The sequence below is a fragment of the Anarhichas minor genome, unplaced genomic scaffold (assembly GCF_050575085.1).
Source record: "Anarhichas minor isolate MPS153535 unplaced genomic scaffold, ASM5057508v1 ptg000058l, whole genome shotgun sequence".
NCBI classification, from domain to species: domain Eukaryota; kingdom Metazoa; phylum Chordata; class Actinopteri; order Perciformes; family Anarhichadidae; genus Anarhichas; species Anarhichas minor.
Window position 1 is genome coordinate 1,420,896 of NW_027466504.1, and position 20,492 is coordinate 1,441,387.

General features: G+C 40.4%; 1 protein-coding gene across 1 annotated transcript in view; it reads right to left on the reverse strand.

Moving 5' to 3' along the window:
• The window catches only part of pdzd8 (PDZ domain containing 8), a 49,630-nt gene that overhangs the window by 26,927 nt on the left and 2,211 nt on the right, over window positions 1-20,492 (reverse strand). Inside the window, exons 2-3 of the mRNA XM_076076703.1 lie at window positions 9,387-9,512; window positions 2,980-3,082 (exon numbers count right to left, since the gene is read on the reverse strand). Of these exons, the coding sequence (XP_075932818.1) occupies window positions 2,980-3,082; window positions 9,387-9,512 (229 nt within the window). The remainder of the gene's footprint in view (window positions 1-2,979; window positions 3,083-9,386; window positions 9,513-20,492) is intronic.

Consider the following 20,492-nt stretch of genomic DNA (forward strand, 5'->3'; position numbering starts at 1 on the left):
AAGAGTGAAGCCCCAGCTGTTCTTCAGGACTGCATCGAATGTACAGACATGTTCAGGGATGCCGCCACCCAGGAGAAAGACATCAATCTGGAGGAATATACATGGAATTGCATTTATATAGCACCGTTCTAGTCTTCTGACTCAAAGCACAGTAAACTACACTGTACAGTGTTTGGAGTGGAAGTGAAACCGATTGGAAAATTTGACACTCTGGGACGGAGTACCTCACTCTGCAGCTGGTTATTTGACTTCCTCATAAAACAGACCCCATCCGCCACTCTCCATATATAATATAGTTGTTTCTTGGGTTTTTTATGTGTTTTTCTCATGTTGTAAAATCTGCAATTTGTTGTGCAATACTGCTGTACAATGACAATAAAATAACCGTGTAACCTTTTTGGAAGATAGAGACATTAAACCAGCTAAAAACATGCTGAACACAGTTCCTGATAAGAGTGGCTCACACCTTGGGAAGACAGACACATGGTACAGTGAAAAGCAGGAGTATGTGGCTCTCAGTGCTTAAATTGAGGGGATATGCAAATAGAAGGAAAACCATTAGCATACACGAGACAAGCGGCTGTTTTCATAAGACAAGCAAGGGAAGCTCATATCTGGCAATCATCAGGGGAAAAAGGGAGAGAGCCAGAGAGATGGTGAATTGACCTTTTCCAGATGGTATAGCCTTTAATCTGTACTACAGAGTCCTGCAGGGGACACGCAGACTGGAGAAGTCTGATAAAGCAGGCTCAAATGCCACTGTGAATCTGCATTTCTATGCCTATATTAACAAAAAAGGGATACAAGTGCTTTGAAGTGGGTCCACTTGGAAAGGGCTGTGCTGATGTCTGTATTGGTCGAGTGTTGGGGAGGAACGGTTCACATATTCATTACTTACTGGATGCTGGCTGCACCTTTACCGACCATGAGCTCAGTTCTGGAGAAATATTATTGCTAGCTACAATATTTATTCTTACACTGTTGAACGGCATGCCGGGTACGCTCTCCTTCACATGCTACAATATTGACAGACACATTTGATTGAGCGCCCTCGTTTCTCAGGGATTAAGACGCTGGACAGTCATGTCTCTATCTACCATCACCATCTAATAAAGGCATAACACGCCCCAAAATGCTTTTCAAATGTTACATAAACAACTTAACAATAAACTAATGTATGATTAAATTAATGATTGAGAGACTAGGTCGAATGTCTGCCTTGTTCATGACGGCCAACAATCAATTCAATGGAAATCTATCAAAGATGCAACTTGTGAGAAACAGAAAACAATCGTCTTCCTCCACAACATTGCTCTCACTTCAACTCACCACTCCAGGAATTGTCAAATATCAGGTTTTCGGCAAGTGTCCTGTCATTACAGAGCGTTCATGTAATAGAAACCTCTGTCTAGCATGTCACGATTTATCCTCGCCAAAATAATTGTGATTCACATTTTCATCTTGATAATCATCAAAATATGCTTAAAACTCCTATAATGGCAGGAAAACCTACTGGAATCTAATGTTTTTATTGCATCCCATATAGGACACATGTTATTTATAGTGAAAAACAATCAAACAATCTTAAATAACATCATCTTTCATTTGACATCTTCTTATCAGGGCTGTCTAACATTCAGGAGAATACAGTAAAGTTCTTCTCCGTGTGATTACTGGATCTGGAACCAAAAATACCATAGAACTACTCGATCTGTAGAAAACGTGATAACCAATATCCATATTATGTTTATTATATTTCATGTGTGAAAAGGTCCTTTTTTTTTTTTTACACACTAAATAACCAAACTGTGAGCCAACATTACAGAAACGCACTGGCTGACTGCAGGTCGAACTATCCTCGTGTAGTATTTGATTCACTTGGAACCTGACCCAATGTTTCCTGACAACAATTTTACGCATAAACTTATTTGTAATATTTCAGTTTGTATTTGCAAAGGAAATGTTAACTCTGAACTCTAGTACTACAAACAGAAACCCAGAGCACATATTTTGTAAAAGTACAATGAACTGCTGCTTTGGGATGAAAGAAGTGACAGAGTTTATGTGCTTGTAATGAGAGGGAGGCCTGATATTTCACTGCCCCCTGCTGGACGAGGATCCAACTCCTCCAACGTCATTAAAAATGATATGAAAGCACAGCGCCGAACAATTACTGTTCAACACAATACAAATCTTTGAGCCATTGCAAATGCCATTCAGAAGTGTGTGGCAAGGATAGCGGCAGCATTAGGCTTTGCTGGAGCCAGAGCCAATGATTACAGCTGACATTTCACTCTAAAACTGTCATTAGTCACTTCCAAACCAGCCTGATGTGATAGCTGTAATATCTCTAAATTGCAGCAATTAGAAAAGGTTTGCCGGAGGGGCCTGAAAATGTTCTGTGCCGCTCAAAATGTCAACAATGGGACAATCTCATCAGTGCAAGGATGATGAAAATAAGCTTGTATTAATGTGTCAATAAAACAAAGTGTCCAATATGTGTCAGAGGAAGCGGCTGTGTTACACTTCTGAGCGTTTGAAAAGGTTTTGATATTCAGAGCATTAATATAGCAGTAAACAATTATTATCTATGTAAAGGTATAGAGGAGTAAACCTGAGCTCCCTCTGTGTTTCTCCTTGCTTTGTCGGCCGGATGCGTGCCTTTTAGTGCATGTGCGCTCTGCACTGCTCTCTTACAGTATAACAGCTGATAACAGTTGATGAAGTGTAGTGCCCCCCCCCTCAGGTGAACACTGATAGGGTCTTTGGGGAAATGTGTAATGTTAAACATCTCTCTAATGACACATAAGCCAGTCCCATCTTGACATTCCATCAATGTTCAAACAAACTTTCAATCTGGTTCCTTTATGGGGTGGAACATGGTAATGCTGATTTGTATTTTCATTTTGGGTTGAGGCGGAGAGAAGGTAAAGGAGCAAAGAGAAGTAGAGTGGGATGTTAACAGGGAGGAGAACCCACCCGTTTGATGGAGCTGCGAGTCTTCTCCTTCCACTGGTGGCTGCTCAGCTCCAGAGTGCAGTGTACATAGGTTTCTCTGTCATAGGAGCCCAGGATGAACAATCTGCAGGGACATAGAGACAACTGTGAGATTCTACAACGAAGACATTCAGAAGCACCAATTAAGTCTTTGCTTTGTGCTTCTTAAAAGGAGCAGTGTGTAGGATTTAGCTGCATCTAGTGGTGAGGTTGAGATTCTATCTGATTATTATAACTGCATACCCCTCTGCTCACCCAAGCGTGTAGAGAACTACGGTGGCCTTGAGGTAACGTAAAAACCCAAAAGGCTCATAGAGCCAGTGTTTGGTTTGTCCGTTCTGGGCTACTGTAGAAACATGACGGTGCAACACGACGGGCTCAGTGCAGAGGACCCGCTCCCGCTGTAGATATGACGGGCTCATTCTCAGGACACAAAAAACACTTAGTTTCGGGTGATTATCAACCAAAGAAAAAATATTTATGAATATTAGATTCCATTTCTGCCAATAAATCCCCTTAAATGCTACATACTGTTCCTTTAAATGTTTGGCCCTGAAGGCCCTGAGCATCGTCATTTCCTCTGCCCTCTTCTCACTGGTTTGACATGGAATCAGGATTCAGCAACATTTGACTGTTATACTTCAAAAAGTACTATTGCTTCAGTAGAACTAGAGTTTGACTTTGATTGTTGCCCATTTAGTAAATACAATTTATTAAATTAATATAACTAATAATAAAAAATGTTTTCATGGGCTTTAATGCCTTTGTAGTCATATGAAAAGCACTTTGATTTGACTTTCTGTTAAAAGGAACAAATAAACTTGTCTTAAACCTGTTTTTTTTAAGTATACTTATTCCCAAAGAAAGTTTGTTTGAATAATTTAAAATGAAACAATAAAACACTGCACTTTATATTAAGAAGAATCTAAATTGTAAAGCACTAGTCCTTAATCTAGAGACCACTCTAAACACTGCTGTGTTGTAATGAGACATGCAGTCGTAAAGAGGATCCGATCATATTTCACTCTTAACGCAACAACCTGAGGTTATAAAAGGCTTTATTGATCTTCATCCCCCGCAGCTTAAATCTGCCCCCGCATTATGTGAGAGGATTGATGACATTCTGCATCAATACAGGACATCATTCCTATTTATTGCTAATCCTCAGACATCACCTGCCACTGATTAGAGACATAAAGATCAGTTTACTGGCCATTGCTCATGCATCTCAGCACGTGGGAACTGCAGTAAAATGTCTTCTGTGGCTCTTGAGGAAGCAAATGTCTTCTGTGGGTCTTGAGGAAGCTTTGTAAAATCTGAGAAAATATTCGTGCTGCTGCTATGTCATCTCGTCATCGTTTAATCTGTCTCTTTAAGTCCAACAACTTTATGGAAGAGCAAAGCTAAATCACCATTTGTGGCCAAAAATGACCCAATTTGCATAACCAAAAGGTGCAACACCAGCTTTCCCCATCTGTGTTCTGTCAGAAGGTTACTTTATATTTTCATTATCTGTTCATCGGCAGAAATTGTGTTGGTTAATCAATTGCATGTTTGGTCTATAAAATATAAAAAGTACCCATCACAAGTTGAGAGCCAAGCTTGCAAGATTTTCTTTTTGAGATCTTTACATTGGAGAAGCTAGAATGAGCCAGCTTTTGACATTTGTGCTTGAAGAATGACTCTCAGAGTTACAATTACTTGATTTATAATTTTTTCTCTTGCTTTCTTATGTTGTCCACTCCCAGCAGTCACTCATTAATTCGCCGCTGTATTAATACTGTAGTTACAAAGGATAAAGCTGGACTTGAAGCAGTACACAGGACCTGCTTGTGTACTGTGACGCTGGAAAGAAAAGTTGATATATGGTTGGCTACTGCTGCCCCCTGCTGGGCAGAGGAGATCAATGCATCCAACACTGTGTGTCTCTGCAGACACCAACTAAAGACAATAAAGCCATACTTCAGCAATACTGTGATACCAGTACGATCACCTTCAGCGACATGATGCTGACTTACCTCAATAAGACTCTAACTACTTTAACTATTTCACATTTCCTGCTAAATGGGTGGATACTTGCCTCTGCTGGATATTTACGGCATACAACAGTAAACCTCTAACAATCACTCATTCAGCTGAGGTGTGATGATCTAACTGACCACTCAAACTGTTAGGCTAGGTGGAAAACAGGCTCCGAACTTGCTTATATAGAAGAAGGTGATGTAAGAGGGTAGGGGAAGAAGAGAGTCTGTACGATTTTAATGGGCAGGACATGAATTTTTAATGGGAGAGCCTGATCTGATCAACCACATCCAAGCATGATTCAACAGACACACACACTCTCATATAACAAAGCACACACAGGCACAACCCATATGTCTCTCAAAATTTTTAATCAGCATTTCCCCTCTGTAGAATTGATATGGGTGGCAGGTTCAATTAGATGTTTGTATTTTGTCATTTTCTCTTTGAAAAGTCTGCTTAGAAGTCCATTTTCAAATGCTGATTCAGTAAATCACATGTTACCTTGAGATCCAGTTCAGAAGACGCAGATCCAGAAGCAAAGATGCACCGATAGAGATACCAGATATCCGTCTGATACCGACTCAACTAGCTGGATCTGGTGTCTGTGACAATAAGCCGCTCTGGCATCGGATTCCATTGTTTTAATAAATAAACATTTGGTGCATTTATATCTTTGTATTTATTAGTTACATTGTATTTAACAAACTTAGGAAAGCAATGTTTAAGTCAAGTCTGATATAGCCTTCAATATCAAAGAATGCAGCTTATTAATTACCCAACAGCATCAGGTACAGGGTATTAGGGGAATAAGTGGCATGGTCATATTCACTCTCACCTCAAGATATGTGAATGAAAATGAGTTTGAAGAGTAGTTTGGAGCCAAACCCATGCAGTTTGACTGGAAAGCTGATACTCCTGTGGAGCTGAAGAGCCCAGTTGTATTTGTGTGATGATCGACTCCATTTCTAATAATACTTGAAGAAATCACAAAAATGTCAAAATGTTTTTGATACCAGACAGCATGTTTTTCCTCAAGGTTCTTTTTCTGGAAATTAATTTGCACGTCAGTATAGCTTTTTGAACAGGCTTTGTCATGAGTACTTTTACACAGAACGTGAATACTATGTGTTGAAATTGTGTAGTTTTTCCAGAAAGAGATTTTCTGGACTTTCATACCGTAAATAAAGACATCAACCCATCACATAGTGCAAATTGGAAATGTTCAAATTGTTCACGACTGCAGAACAACACAGAGGCTCCATAGTACAAACAAAGACCTTGACAAAGGCAGTGCAGAGTCGTTGCACTCCTCCCGATCGTACCTTTCACAATAAAAGCCCTAGACATATGCACTGCGTAATTGTTTACCAAAGGCAAATTCACTCAGAGCATTTTGCTAAGAGGAAAAGTTTAAGTTATACACTAATTTACCTCAAGCAGACTGCCAGAAGCAGATCTGGGTCACTAGGGTCTTGGTAGTTGGTCCTCTGCTTGCCCCGATATATTCAAACCTTTTATTGAAAACGTGTGGCACCTGTCGCAAATTTGCATCGCTGCCAGTGTGAATAGTTTCAAAGTTAATTTGCATTTTTGTATATTTGTCACGCCCCTGGCTTATAAAGGCCTTTGTTTGGTATTTTGGAGGGACCGTTGATCATTTTTATCAATTCTGAGGTGGTCAGAAATAGTTACATTCAGCAAATCTCTGTAAGAAATAGTATCAACCCCAAAATTGCTACAACAACTCAGGAGACATAAATGAGCAGGGGAATGGCCATCATATACCTCCATCATAATGTTCTAAGCGCTTATACACTCTAAACCAGGGGTCACTAATAGGCGGACCACGGTCCTGGTCCGTTGTATCCGGACCTGGACCTTCAACCGATAGATAATTGAGAATTATTACATTTTGACGTAGCGCTTCTATTTTAACCAGCACAGCTTTTCTAGTCTTTACGTCACTCATTCAGCGGTGCAGGAAACACACCGACCAATTACACACGCGCACGAGAGACCCAACAGTCTGAGAAGTACGTGAGTCAGAGAAGTTATTTCACATGAAGTTCTCCAAAAAGAGCAAGTGGACATCTTAACCAGAGCCTTTAACAAAGAATGGACAGGCTATAATATGTTCATTCAACCCAGTTTAAAACCAGTACGTCTCATATGTTCAGAGATCGTGGCGATTATTAAAAGCAGTAATGTGAAGCGCCACTACGAGACAAAGCACAAATCTTTTGAGCAAACTTACCATCTCACATCTGAAATGAAGGCACAGATAATAAATGATCTAGGAGCCCAATATGATCAGAATCCTGACACATTAACAGAGAGCAATAGAGCTGGTTTAATAACCACAGATAAAGTCCCTGCACACTAATTTCTCTTTTTAGAAGGATGAGGATAGTATAATATCGTAGCTTTTTTTATTGATATCACTTAACATCTGAATGAAATTAATATAAATCTGCAGGACAATTTAGTTAAGTCTTATTTTTTCTAAAATGAAGTACTTTATTTTAAGATGAACATTTTCAAAAGCTTTCGTTATGTAATCTATTATTTAATCCAGCCCTTATTTTACTTGAAACAAGAGGAAAAAATGATTTATTGTTAGATTATGTATTATTTATAATTCGTCCAGTTCAGTTTAAAAACTGACAATAAATATTGTTGAGATATCATTCAATAGAACTTTCTTTATTTGATTTGAGAGTCAGTTGTTGACTACATATGCAGATTAATACAACTGTTGGCTACTTCAATATATACCATGGGACTAAATCACAGCAGAAGTTAAACATTACTGTGATGTTCTGGACCTTTGCTGAGGAAATTCTCTTTAAATGGACCTCGCTGAATTTTAATTGAATACCCCTGCTCTAAATTGTCAACACTTGAATAAGCATCTGAACAAACAACAATGTTTATTACAGATTTATAAACAGAAAAAATTGACTGCTGCATCTCAAATCTTCAGGTTCACAATTTTCAGATAATGTACACCACTTCTATTTGGCATCTACTGTTGACCTGCTATCTCCTAGCTAACTCCCTGACCTCCGAAATAAACTAAAATGGCTCAATGGCGCTGGTGGTTTAGTGGGACAAAGAAATCAATCTATGCATTGCATTAGTTAAAAATGCACTGAATGTATATGCAGTAAAAACCAATGTGTAAAATATGTAATATTGAATTTTCAATTTGAGGGTTTTAAAGGAAAGTTTAACGGAGCTAAATGCTGTCCTTTGTTTGACAAGAAAACCCAACTTGTTTTGGGAAAAAGTTAAACCCAAGTAAACCGGTAAACAGGTGATAGTATGATGATTGGGTATGAAAGCGACATCCTCGAAAGGCTCAGTCGTTTACAAGCAAGGACGGGCGAGGTTCACCACACTGTGAAAACCGTGTGGGCCAATGGTACCAACTGTTAAAGAACAAAACGTGAGAACGTTTCTCAAATATGCAACCGCCAGAAGTAAGAAGCTAATGTTATGAACGACCTACACCATGGTCACGTGACTTCACGTGACTTCACGTCACCACTAAGCTAAAAGGTAGACGAGAGCCTGGTGGGAAGATGTTTAGTAATCTGATTAAGCCCCTTTTCTGACACATGTAAAAGCTTCTAAATTCACCAGAGGGGAATTCAGTGAAGTCATTTATTTCGTAGAACAAACTTTAAAGTTACTTGTGTTAACGGTACCACATAACTTATTTCATGCCGACTCAATTTGGGGTTTTAGGACTCATTCCTCTAGCTCTATACCAAGCCACATACTGCCTGTGTTACTACAGCGTACTATACTGGCCTGTTGAAGTGGTGCATTATGAAGTGCAGAATGAAAAACAACAGACCACAGACTGTTGAGCAACTGAGATAAAGCAAGATAAAGCAATAAAGCAAGAATCAGAAAGAATTTTGCTTTTTTCAAAACTTCAACAATTAGTGTCATCAGTTCCCAAATGCTTACCGAGTGTTGTTAAAAAAGTGGTGATGTAACACAGCGGCAAACACGTACTGCAGGCATCGAGTTCCAAATGAGTGTGTATTTACAAAAATACTAAATTTATCAGTTTGAACATGAAATATCTTGTCTTTGTACTATTTTCAATCGAACAATAAATTATAAATTTATTCTAAATAATAATAAAGCTGGGTTGTGGTATTGCGATGGGGGGGGGATTGTCATTTTGAAACAGTAAAAAGGCAAAATCGTAAGTAAACTATTGTCTAAAATATCACAGTGTGATGTAGCATTTCATTTTCCCAAACTGGAACAAAGGGGCCCCAGACTAAAACACATATCGGTATGTGGACAGCGGTGCCCCGATACATTCAGTCTGTGGGAGGTCTCACCTGCTACATTCATTGAGGGTGACTTTGAGTCGGCCTTCCACCAGCCTGCTGTCCTGGACGGACAGGTCTAAATCACAAGCCGAACCCAGCAGAGGCTGCACTTGGAACGGGAAGAAGGGCTTGTATCTGTAGAGAGAGAGAGACAGGAAACACCCTTTCAATTCAGGACCTCCACGATGGCACGGATACAAACTAGCTGAATCAGAAAAGAATCTCTTAACCCTTACATACTGTTCGGGTCAATTTTGACCCGCTTTGACATTTGACAGCAGTAACAAACACCCCAATGCCATTCTTTTAGCCTGAAATGTTATGATGGAGGGGTTCAGTACAGCATGGTTTTGCCTTTCCGTGCACATCCAACATTTTCTCACTAACCAAACACAGATGAGAGGAGAAAATGGAAAACTTTGAAGAGCTTTGAGAATGTCAGTTGATTGTTGTCAACTGATCGGCCGATCAGTTTCATATATATGGTCCATTTTTGCAGGTCACATTTATTTTATGCAAATAACCCCTATAGATGACAATAACAAAGTAACAGGTTGACATTCAGAAGTTTGAACACTATATACTGACTTTAGAATGGTTGATATTATTTAGGGGGGGAAAACAAGTTACTCTGGAGCCTTGCCGTCACTATACTTGATCGGAATCAGCTAAAATCGAGAGGTATAACCGCGGCTTTATTGTCCAAGAGGTCATAGTGTGTGTCATGGATGAAGAATTTTTGTAGGCCAACCCAGAAGTTAGCATCACCCTGGTTCCCTTGACGAAAGGCCAACGGGATGCTCTGTGGAAAACAAACGTTTCAGATACAAGAAGTCAAATGTTGGCACTCGATGAACAAGATGTAATTAGATTTGAGAAACCTGTCCACCGGCTTTGAACAGTGTGAACCCACACACAGTGTGGAAGGCACCAGCACTGGTTTGCGGTTATTTGTGAAGAATGTAACGTGTAGGCGGGGTCACAGTGAATGCTGGCCACACTGTGACTACTTCTGCAGGGTGTGGTGCCCGGTGGACAACTTTGTGTTAATGAATACAGTCATTGTAATGTAAACATGATGTCTGAGGGCACACACCCGTCCTTTGCTATTTTGGGCTCTTTGAGCTACTGTTGTTTGCCTGAGGCTCTCACTGTTCTAAATAGTCGACTTTGTTCAGGCAAATTATCCACATCACTGGTGAAACTGATGTTACAGTCCGTCCATTCTAATACTCTGGTGGCCACAAACACAGTCACGGTTTTGTAAACCAAAAGCGGGTCAATTCTCACGCATAAGATAGAACCTCTTAGCATGTCCTCTGTTGACGCGAGTATCCTTCTCTGTTGACCAGACCCAGACAAACAATGGCCATACTACTGCGTGCGAACCACCGATCTTCCAATTAGAGGACAACCCGCTGTACCTCTGAGCCACAGCCGCTGAAAACATTGGCAAAGTTCTCCTTGATTCAATCACTAAGACCTCAGCCAGTTTTGGAAATTAAAAAGAAGTATTTTTTCCACTGATATCCAAACACACTTTCCATATTGCTCTGTTAGCTACTACAATCCACCCAGACTCTCCTTTGATTGGATGTATTTTAGTAAACTTGGTAGAGAGCAGACGTTTGAAGAGCAGTGTGAGGAGAAGGGCTGAAGCTGGAGCGCAGTAACAAGCACACAGTTTGAGCAGAAGCTGAGCAGATCAGAGCGCAAGCAGTGGCTATTTCAGTGGGAGGACAGAGTTTTGATGGAAGCATTACAAAATCTAAAGGTGAAACTAATGAGTCATGCTTTCTAATATAAAGAGCAGGCTCTTAAGATAGCAAAAAAGCTCCATGTGAGTGCAGGATGAGTCATCGAACATTTAAAACCATTTTACAGGAGAAAAGACACCGATACTGACTTTTTTCATTTCACTGGGTCTTTATAGCAGACATTGTACCACTGAATGTTAAAAGCAGCAGGAGACGTACAAATCACTTGTATAGAGGTAATGGATTAAGTATTGGGCCAAACAGTGTCTAACACTTCTATAAGAACAATGTGTACTTGGCCACAATTAATGAGAAATATGACCAGTGAACTGAGATGAGTTCAAACAGAATGACCCGCAGGAACAGATCAGAAGTCTTAGTCAAAATGACGAGCATTAAAAAGTGGCTTCTTGGCACAGCATGCAATCTAAAAGGTGAGTGTGAAGTAGTGGAAGGATAACTTCTAGACTCTCTGTGTCATGTGGCCTCTAGGGAAAACAAGTGCTCCTAATCACCTTTAGCATCTACTCGAAGTTGCATTTGAAACCTATTGATCTGATTTTTAGCACTTTCTAAATAAAAATAGAGTTTGTATCCATTGATCAAAAAGTATCCATGTGCAGTAATATAGAAAACGGAGAATGCAATAAATTTAGATTCATTGAGATGCATCGCAAATCGTTGACAGGTGAATTGTAATTGCATCGTGGGTATGGTTCTATATAGAGGTGGGAATTTGAAGAACTCACTTCCTCATTGATTTTACACTTTCTGGACCCCTTGAAGGAAAAGGTAGTAGATCTGAGACATTTAGCAGCACATCCATAATATGCATAAATAGCTCAATTGTGGTCTGTTGTTGGAATTTGCGTATATACACATACAAATATATACAAGTATATACTAAGAATAAGAACAGATCTGGGTAGAATTGTACCAGAACAGAAATCTTCATATAATTCCTTCAGACTTGTTTTCTCTCAATCATAACATATTGAGGACACAAAATCCACTGACTTTGTTTTTGGTCAATTCATCATTAGACTTTTAAAACATCAACATGCATCATAATTAGCCATCTAACCGATTTACCAGCCCTAATCCAAAGATCTGCAATCAATATTACTAAAGTCATTTCCCTGTGTCACCGTTCACTTTCCTTTCTTGAAAAAACAGATTCAGGTGGCATTCCATTCCATCTAAGGAATCTGGTGGACCCAACTCACTGGATCAGTGAATCTTAGACTTACTTATAAACTCTGTTAACCTAACATGTCTTGACATTGTGGGGCAATCTCCATCGCCCAGAAAGAACCCACTGACGCCGACACGGGGAGAACATGTAAACTCCACACAGGAGGGCCTTCCTGTTAGGTGACTGTGCTAGCCACAGCACCAGCGTGCCAACGAGATGGAATGCAGGGTATCCTCTACCCACAGAAGTGTAGCACCCCAGCCTACACCTCTGCGGTCTGGAGGTCTTTGGCATTCCATTCCATCTAAGGAATCTCTGGTGGACCCAACTCACTGGATCAGTGAATCTTAGACCTACTTATAAACTCAACCTAACATGTCTTGACATTGTGGGGGAATCTCCATCGCCCAGATAGAACCCACTGACGCCGACACAGGGAGAACATGTAAACTCCACACAGGAGGGCCTTCCTGTGAGGTGACTGTGCTAGCCACAGCACCAGCGTGCCAACGAGATGGAATGCAGGGTATCCTCTACCCACAGAAGTGTAGCACCCCAGCCTACACCTCTGCGGTCTGGAGGTCTTTGGCATTCCATTCCATCTAAGGAATCTCTGGTGGACCCAACTCACTGGATCAGTGAATCTTAGACCTACTTATAAACTCAACCTAACATGTCTTGACATTGTGGGGGAATCTCCATCGCCCAGATAGAACCCACTGACGCCGACACAGGGAGAACATGTAAACTCCACACAGGAGGGCCTTCCTGTGAGGTGACTGTGCTAGCCACAGCACCAGCGTGACAACGAGATGGAATGCAGGGTATCCTCTACCCACAGAGGTGAAGCACCCTGGCCTACACCTCTGCGGTCTGGAGGTCTTTGGCATTCCATTCCATCTAAGGAATCTCTGGTGGACCCAACTCACTGGATCAGTGAATCTTAGACCTACTTATAAACTCAACCTAACATGTCTTGACATTGTGGGGGAATCTTCATCGCCCAGATAGAACCCACTGACGCCGACACGGGGAGAACATGTAAACTCCACACAGGAGGGCCTTCCTGTTAGGTGACTGTGCTAGCCACAGCACCAGCGTGCCAACGAGATGGAATGCAGGGTATCCTCTACCCACAGAAGTGTAGCACCCCGGCCTACACCTCTGCGGTCTGGAGGTCTGTGGCATTCCATTCCATCTAAGGAATAGTTTTAACGTTAACCATCGCAATGTAAAGAAAGTTTTAACGTTAACCATCGCAGTGTAAATAAATCGAAAAGTTATATTTGCTTCCTTGTTTCTTTCGTGCTGATCTGAACTGTGACTTATCTGATCCGTTGCTCCACTAGTCGACTGTTTCAAGTAGTATTTTTCCATCCATCATCTGTAACCTCTTATCCTATTCTAGGTTACGTGGGGGCTGGAGCCGAAGGCAGGTTTCTGGAGGTCCGGGTTATTCCTAATGAATCTCTGGTGGACCCAACTCACTGGATCAGTGAATCTTAGACCTACTTATAAACTGTTTTCTGATCCTTGACATCAAAGGACATCGCCTTTAATGTGCACAAACATTCTCTGTGATCCGTTACTATGGAAACGGTGACATCATCTACGGTGACATCCAAGCTACATTTGGAATGTGAACTGATGAAATCATTAGTGATGTAATGGAACGTTCCACACCCATCTGAACCTCAGATCAATGATGTAGCTGTATCTCAATTCAGGGCCCAGCATATCCCAAGATGCATTGGGTGCTGATGAAAATTTTATTTGAACCAACATGGCGGCGATTGATGCAAGAGCTGGAGAAGCGGCAGCTTTCATTTTTAAATGTAAGTATTGGGTTTCAACTCACTCGAATGTCATCGATACTAATGTTAAAGAAAAATAAGCGATCTTATAACATCACATGTATGTTAAAGTGATCGGTTAAGTTACGTGACGTTGGTAACTGACAAGCTAACTAACGTTAGCCGCTGCGTTATTACCGCCAGCATCCGACCGTAGTTATTTAGCCTTGTAAAGTAACTTTTAATGCCTCACTTTCAAACCTCAGAGGTTGAATAATATCTTACTGAGATTGTGATGATTTTACAGATCATTTCTACTTCATATCATGTACATAACCGGACCAACGTGAGCTCAGGTAGACAGGTTGTGAACCTGAAATATCACTTGAATTCCGGTAACGTTAAGATTAATTACACGAATACACTGAATTTGAGTATTTTGCTAATTCTGTTCTTGTTGTGTTACAGGGAGCCAGGAGCTGAGGGGGGAGAACGATGGACAAAAATGTTCTTGCTGACCACAAAACCTCTGACGCTGTTCAGGGGGTCATGCTTCCAAATCACTGGATCATAAATCAGACAGATTATAAAAACTGAAAAGCACACAAATACCAGAAATGTGGAAATAGAGGCAGAGATAATATTTCTCATTACAGTTCCATTGAAAGAGCCACTTTGCTCAAATACAACTGAATGAAACATACCAGTTTGTTATGTCTACAGTTGCTTTACACAATCTGTTTATGAGTATCCCGCTGACAATAAACAATACAGTCTGCAGCTCTAAACTGTTTTACTTTACCAGTGTTGGTTCACCACACAAGCAGTATTTACTGTATATCTACAGTATATTTCTGTAGGGGTGGGAATCACCAGAGATCCCGTGATACGATATTATCACGATACTGCGATATTCTGAGTATTGCGATAACATAGGCCTATATTGCGATTTATTACTTTTTTCAACTTCAAATTATGTCCCCAAAGGAAAACTGTGTCAACATGTTTTATCGAATAAGATAAAGTTTTCAGTCTGTTCATCTCACTTCAATCATTTTTGAAAAATAGGATTGTCAAGCAGACAGACTGACCAACAATGTCATAAATGTTGCATAAACCTGACAAACTGAACTGTTTGTATTACTACATAGTCCAACTTAACTAAATGCAAACGTGTGGACTCAGTATATGAACTATAACTTATATAAGTAGGATATAAGAGTTATATAACTCAGTATAACTTGCGATGCGTGGACGTCAAGGGCAGAGAGACGGTTATGCGCTGCACTCTCCCCATGAGCCTGGCTACTGTTGGCAGATTTAACCCCGTTGTGAGGCCAGATTGATAGTGTGAGCGAAACACTTCACATGCAGGTATCCCGCTAACTGACCGGCAACGCCCACGTTAGAAGCGTTGTCAGTTACAACCACCAGGTTTTTGTCGGCAATCCCCCATTCTTGTGCTGCACAAGTCCATTAACCAGTCAATCAAAATGAAATCAATCTGCAACTATTTAGATAATTGATTAATTGTTTATGTAAATCTTCAAGAAAAAATGCCGAAGATGATTTAGTTCAAGGTTCTCAAATATGAGAATGCTTTTCCTTGTTTTACATATGAACTGTTTAACTTCCTAACATGAACTCTAAGCACATTATTATACGTCATTAAAACTACTGATTTGTTTTAGTCAATACAAATACAATCTTTTATTTCTTTATAGATTCAGATTCAGATGAGGGGCTGGGGGGGGGGCTGATATAGGACATCTGGCCGTGTGGTAGACTTAACTGGCACTATTTGCCGTGACACTGCAAAAAGAGGTGAAAGAGCATTAAAGAGCAGTTAATGGATGTTTTTAAACCATAGTACTCCTTCCAGCTCCAGGCTATTACAGTAGTGTTGTTCTACAAACCTCATCATCTCTGGCTCCTGGGCCGTCAGCCAAAACAAGAGCTGAACTACAGTGACAGTCCAATCAATGCACCAGTCTCCTTCCGTCTTTGGGACAAACTGAGAGGCTGCAATCAAATTAGTAAGCGACAGCAGATTAGAGTTGGGTCGATTTCTGTCCGGTTCGGACTGGTGTACGAGCTTAAACTGGTTTGATTTTATGCAAACTGGCTGAGCCAGCATTCATGATTATGACACGTTCTGGCAAATTAAAAATATTGTTGATCAACTCTGACACGGTATGAGCACCAAGCATCACCAATAGGGCTGTCAAAATTGGCCAAAAATGACATTAAAATATTTGTAGATACATTTTAGAATAATTTCATGCCACTGTGGCTTAACTAGTTGTCAAATGCCTGGTTTCTATTTATTCCTGTCGCTCTATTTGAAAGCGCTGTGATGGACGAGGAACAGCTGATTCCTTGTTTCCTACTTGTAGTTGGCTATATTGTATGTCATTTCCAGTAAATATAACGGTAGAAAACGTGGGTATTTTGTGTAGAAAGTACAGGCGTCAGAAGACAGCGAGTACTGCTCACCCATCTTTTATGTGGTTACGTCTCCAGTCGTATCTGGAGCACAGCTGATAGGTACGTGGTTTATTTACATGACGTGAAACAACTACAAACAGCGGCAGCATTATTAGTGTTATAAATGAGTCTGATAAACACATTTTGAGTAAAGAAAAGTTCATTTGTAACATTATACTATATCCAGCATCCAAAATGAGCTGCAGCAGTCATGTGGCGGCTCTCAAGCTCCACCCCCGCTGCTACACAGAACATTTTGCGTGTCCAATTTTGTACCAGATTTGCCAAAGCACTCCTTTAGGTCCCCAGCAATACGTCAAATGTGAAGTAGATCAGATGAACGGTTCTCGAGACATGTGAAGAACACACACGCACACACACACACACATTCTAATAAACAGAGCACGGCTTTCCCTTCCATACTGTGCTACATTCCTGCTGATGTAAAAATAGTTGCATCAAAATAAGACGGGTCTTTTTTCAAAGTGCATCTCCAGGAAGCAAAAAAATATTGTAACAAAACCTTTTACCAAAAATGAAATCAACAGAGCACTGTTGTGCTACATTCATGCTAACTTAGGAGATTTAGAGAGCATTGAGTAATACACAGTACATCACTCTTCTACTCTGCAGCTGCAACATTCAGGAAAGTTTTCCCCGGCTGTAGGGTGCATGCGCGCAGTGGGCAAGACAGCTCCCCAGAGGTGAAGCCAAAACATCTGGACTGTGCCCTGAAGCACTTACTATGAGAGGAGCACACATTTTAAACAATATCGTAGCCGATCTCTACCGTTTAATTGTGGGAAGCCAAAATTGTGAATGCGATGAATATTCTATTAATTGTGCGGCCCTAGAAGCTAGCACACGCACAAGCCGTATCCCAGGCTCCTCTGCTCTCGTCTCATCTAAGCTTCTGCAATGCAGCTTCCGGATGAACACAAAACAAATTAATGGAGCTGGAATGATGATTAGGGCAAAATAAGGCCATCCCAGATTAGGCTTTCAGCATCGTATTCCCCATAGCTGAGGTTGGGATTCTACGTGGGTGCTGTAATGCCTGGATTACCTCCAGTGGGCCGCGGTCCCAGCCCTGCCCTCCACAGAACTACCATCTGTGCCACTCAACAAATCCCAAGGTCCAGTGCTCATTCTCTGAGGCTGCTCTTCATTACATCATCTCATCACGCTCACTCACTCTGCATGGTTGTGGGTGATACACACTCACACACGTTTAGAGTTCTTCCGTTTGCTGCAGTTCTCTCCCAGACAACTCAAGGGTAATAAATAAGCATTTAATAAGGCAACACGGATGCTTGAAGGAGGTTTTTTTAAATATAGGACATCAGTGTCAAAGGTCAGTTATAATTGAGGCGAGTAACAAGGTTTCCTGTAGTGTTTCACCGTATAGTGGGGGCACGCCGCCTCATCGGCGATAAAGAATCCCTCCACTAATGTCACAAGAAACTATTACATTTTCTGAAATACAACTTTAAGTTCAGGGGAAAACAAGCAGAGGCCCTTCATCCCACAGTAGAAGATCACATATTCAATGTTTGAGGAGACCGTTCAGTAACTATAGAGATGATTACTTAAGAAGATCAACGAGGTTGTTGCATTATTCAAGCATTGTGCTAACGTTAGCTACTCAAGGAAAAGGTCCTCAAACTATAGTTGTCGAGCTACATCCTGTCCGTCACTTCTTTTACACATTCAATTCAGTTCTATTTGTGTAGCCCAACATCACAGATCACAAATTGTCCTCAGAGGGCTTTACAATCTGTACAACATACGACATCCTGTGACCCCCGCACTGGGAAATGAAAAGGAAGAAACCTCCAGGACATCAACAGACCTTCTCTCAGGGTGGACAGAAGTGCAATAGCTGTAATTTGTTCGGATGAACAACATAATAAAAATGACTACATAGTCGATCTATATGACTGACATATAGCAGTAATAATAGCAGAAAGTATAGTATAAAAATGATTACCACTCCAATAACAGCAGCGGTGGACAGACTAGAATGATAATGATAAGCAGTGATAGTAACAGTAATGTTCAGTGTTCCTTGTTATTGTAAATGAGTAAAATTAGATTAATAATGATTTGGCTACAATTTTTTTTTATTTGTACACATCATTTAATGTAGCGTTATATAAACTGTAGCTATTTGGGTCATATTTGTTGTTGTTTTTTCAGACTGTCTCACTATAACACACTCATGGAATCTCCTTCATAACAAATACTCACAAATGTTTGTGTACTGTAACAGATCTAAGCTGCCAGTCTACCTGTGTGTGAGCAGCTTTGTGCAGTCATCTGGCAGCACTTTAGTAGTAGACTGAACATTATTCACAACCAAAGATCAACTCACAGCTGCACTTGGAACAAACCAAGGACCACGGTAACGGACTTACTCAACATGCTACTCCCATGTTATTCATGGATACTTGTTTATGTTTATTGAAACCGTTTGTGCCCCCACCGTCCCCAGCAGCACTCTGGGATGTACCCTAATGATGCATAGACAGTATTAAGAGCATGTACTCATGTTGTAATAATACTGGCCTCTGAAGGTCCTGAGCTCCCGTCTCTCCCTCACACTGTCAATGCTTTATAGAACATGTAGAAACATCGGAACATGTTGGTGAAACATGTTCCGTAAAACTTTTACTTTTACTGAATCAATGAATAAATTATGAAAAATATTTGATTAATCTGCCCATCAGTTAAGTATTTAAAAGTTGCCACACCATATGCACCTGTAATATTAATGTGATATATACAATACTGCATCAATAATTATTATCAAGCAATAGTACTACTAAGTACATTTTTATTCTAATACTTTTGTAATTTCAGTTAAGTAAGATTTTGAATGCAGGACTTTTACTTTCACCAGTGTGTGTCCACTGTGGTGCTTTGGGTTGTGTGTAGCATGTCATCTCTTTTTGATTTGAACCTGTGCTTTCTTTGTGAGGTGCTTTGATATTTTTGATAGGCGTGACTCAATAGTTTCATATGTTTGGCCCAACACAATTCCATGGCTGGAAAAGAAAAGTAATGGAATGTATGATGATAAGGAAGAGCTCCTGTGCCTCGAATGAATACGGTGGTTGTTGGTGGTGCGACAGGATGTGAGGTTCTTCTCTTGGCTCTGATGTCCAATCAAACTTCTGCGGCGTGTGGTCACATTTTTCAGGAGGCAATGTATCACTCGGCATCGACTTAGCGCGCGGCTAATTCACCAGTGTTAGCGTCCTTTTGGCGGCTCTGGTGAAGATAAAGCTAAAGTAAATCATTAAAACCATATTTGGTAGAAAGGATAAGACGTTAGACTTTAGTTTTACACCATTAAATTAACTATTGTATATTCACAGAACGCGGTGGTTGTTAGGCTGGCTTAGATCTAACCGGACGTACATCACCTCCAACTTCTGCATAGAGCCTACTGACTGATCTAATGTCAGTGTAGCACATCGTAATGTCATGAAAAAGAAAACCGAGTTTTTTCTGGACAACACGAGGACCTAGTATCTTAAGTTTCCGTTTAGTTTAGCTTTCTCTCTCATAAAAACGTTCTACTTCCCTTTTCTCTCTGTCTTCTGTTAGTCTCACTTCTTTAAACTGAATTCCCATCCCAACAAAATATGTTCTAAAACATGTGATATATTTCATCATCTACCGAAATGTTGCTTGAAATGTTTCGATCATCTGTTGAAATGTGACTGTAAAGACAAGTATCTCTGTTCAGGCAAGTCATAAAAAGATCTGCATTTAAAAAGGAACTGAAAGTTTTCTCATGAAAACAAAACAGTAAATTACACAAAAAAACCTCAATCCGAGGTCCATATAGTAGCTTCTTTCCAGAGCTTTCAACTGC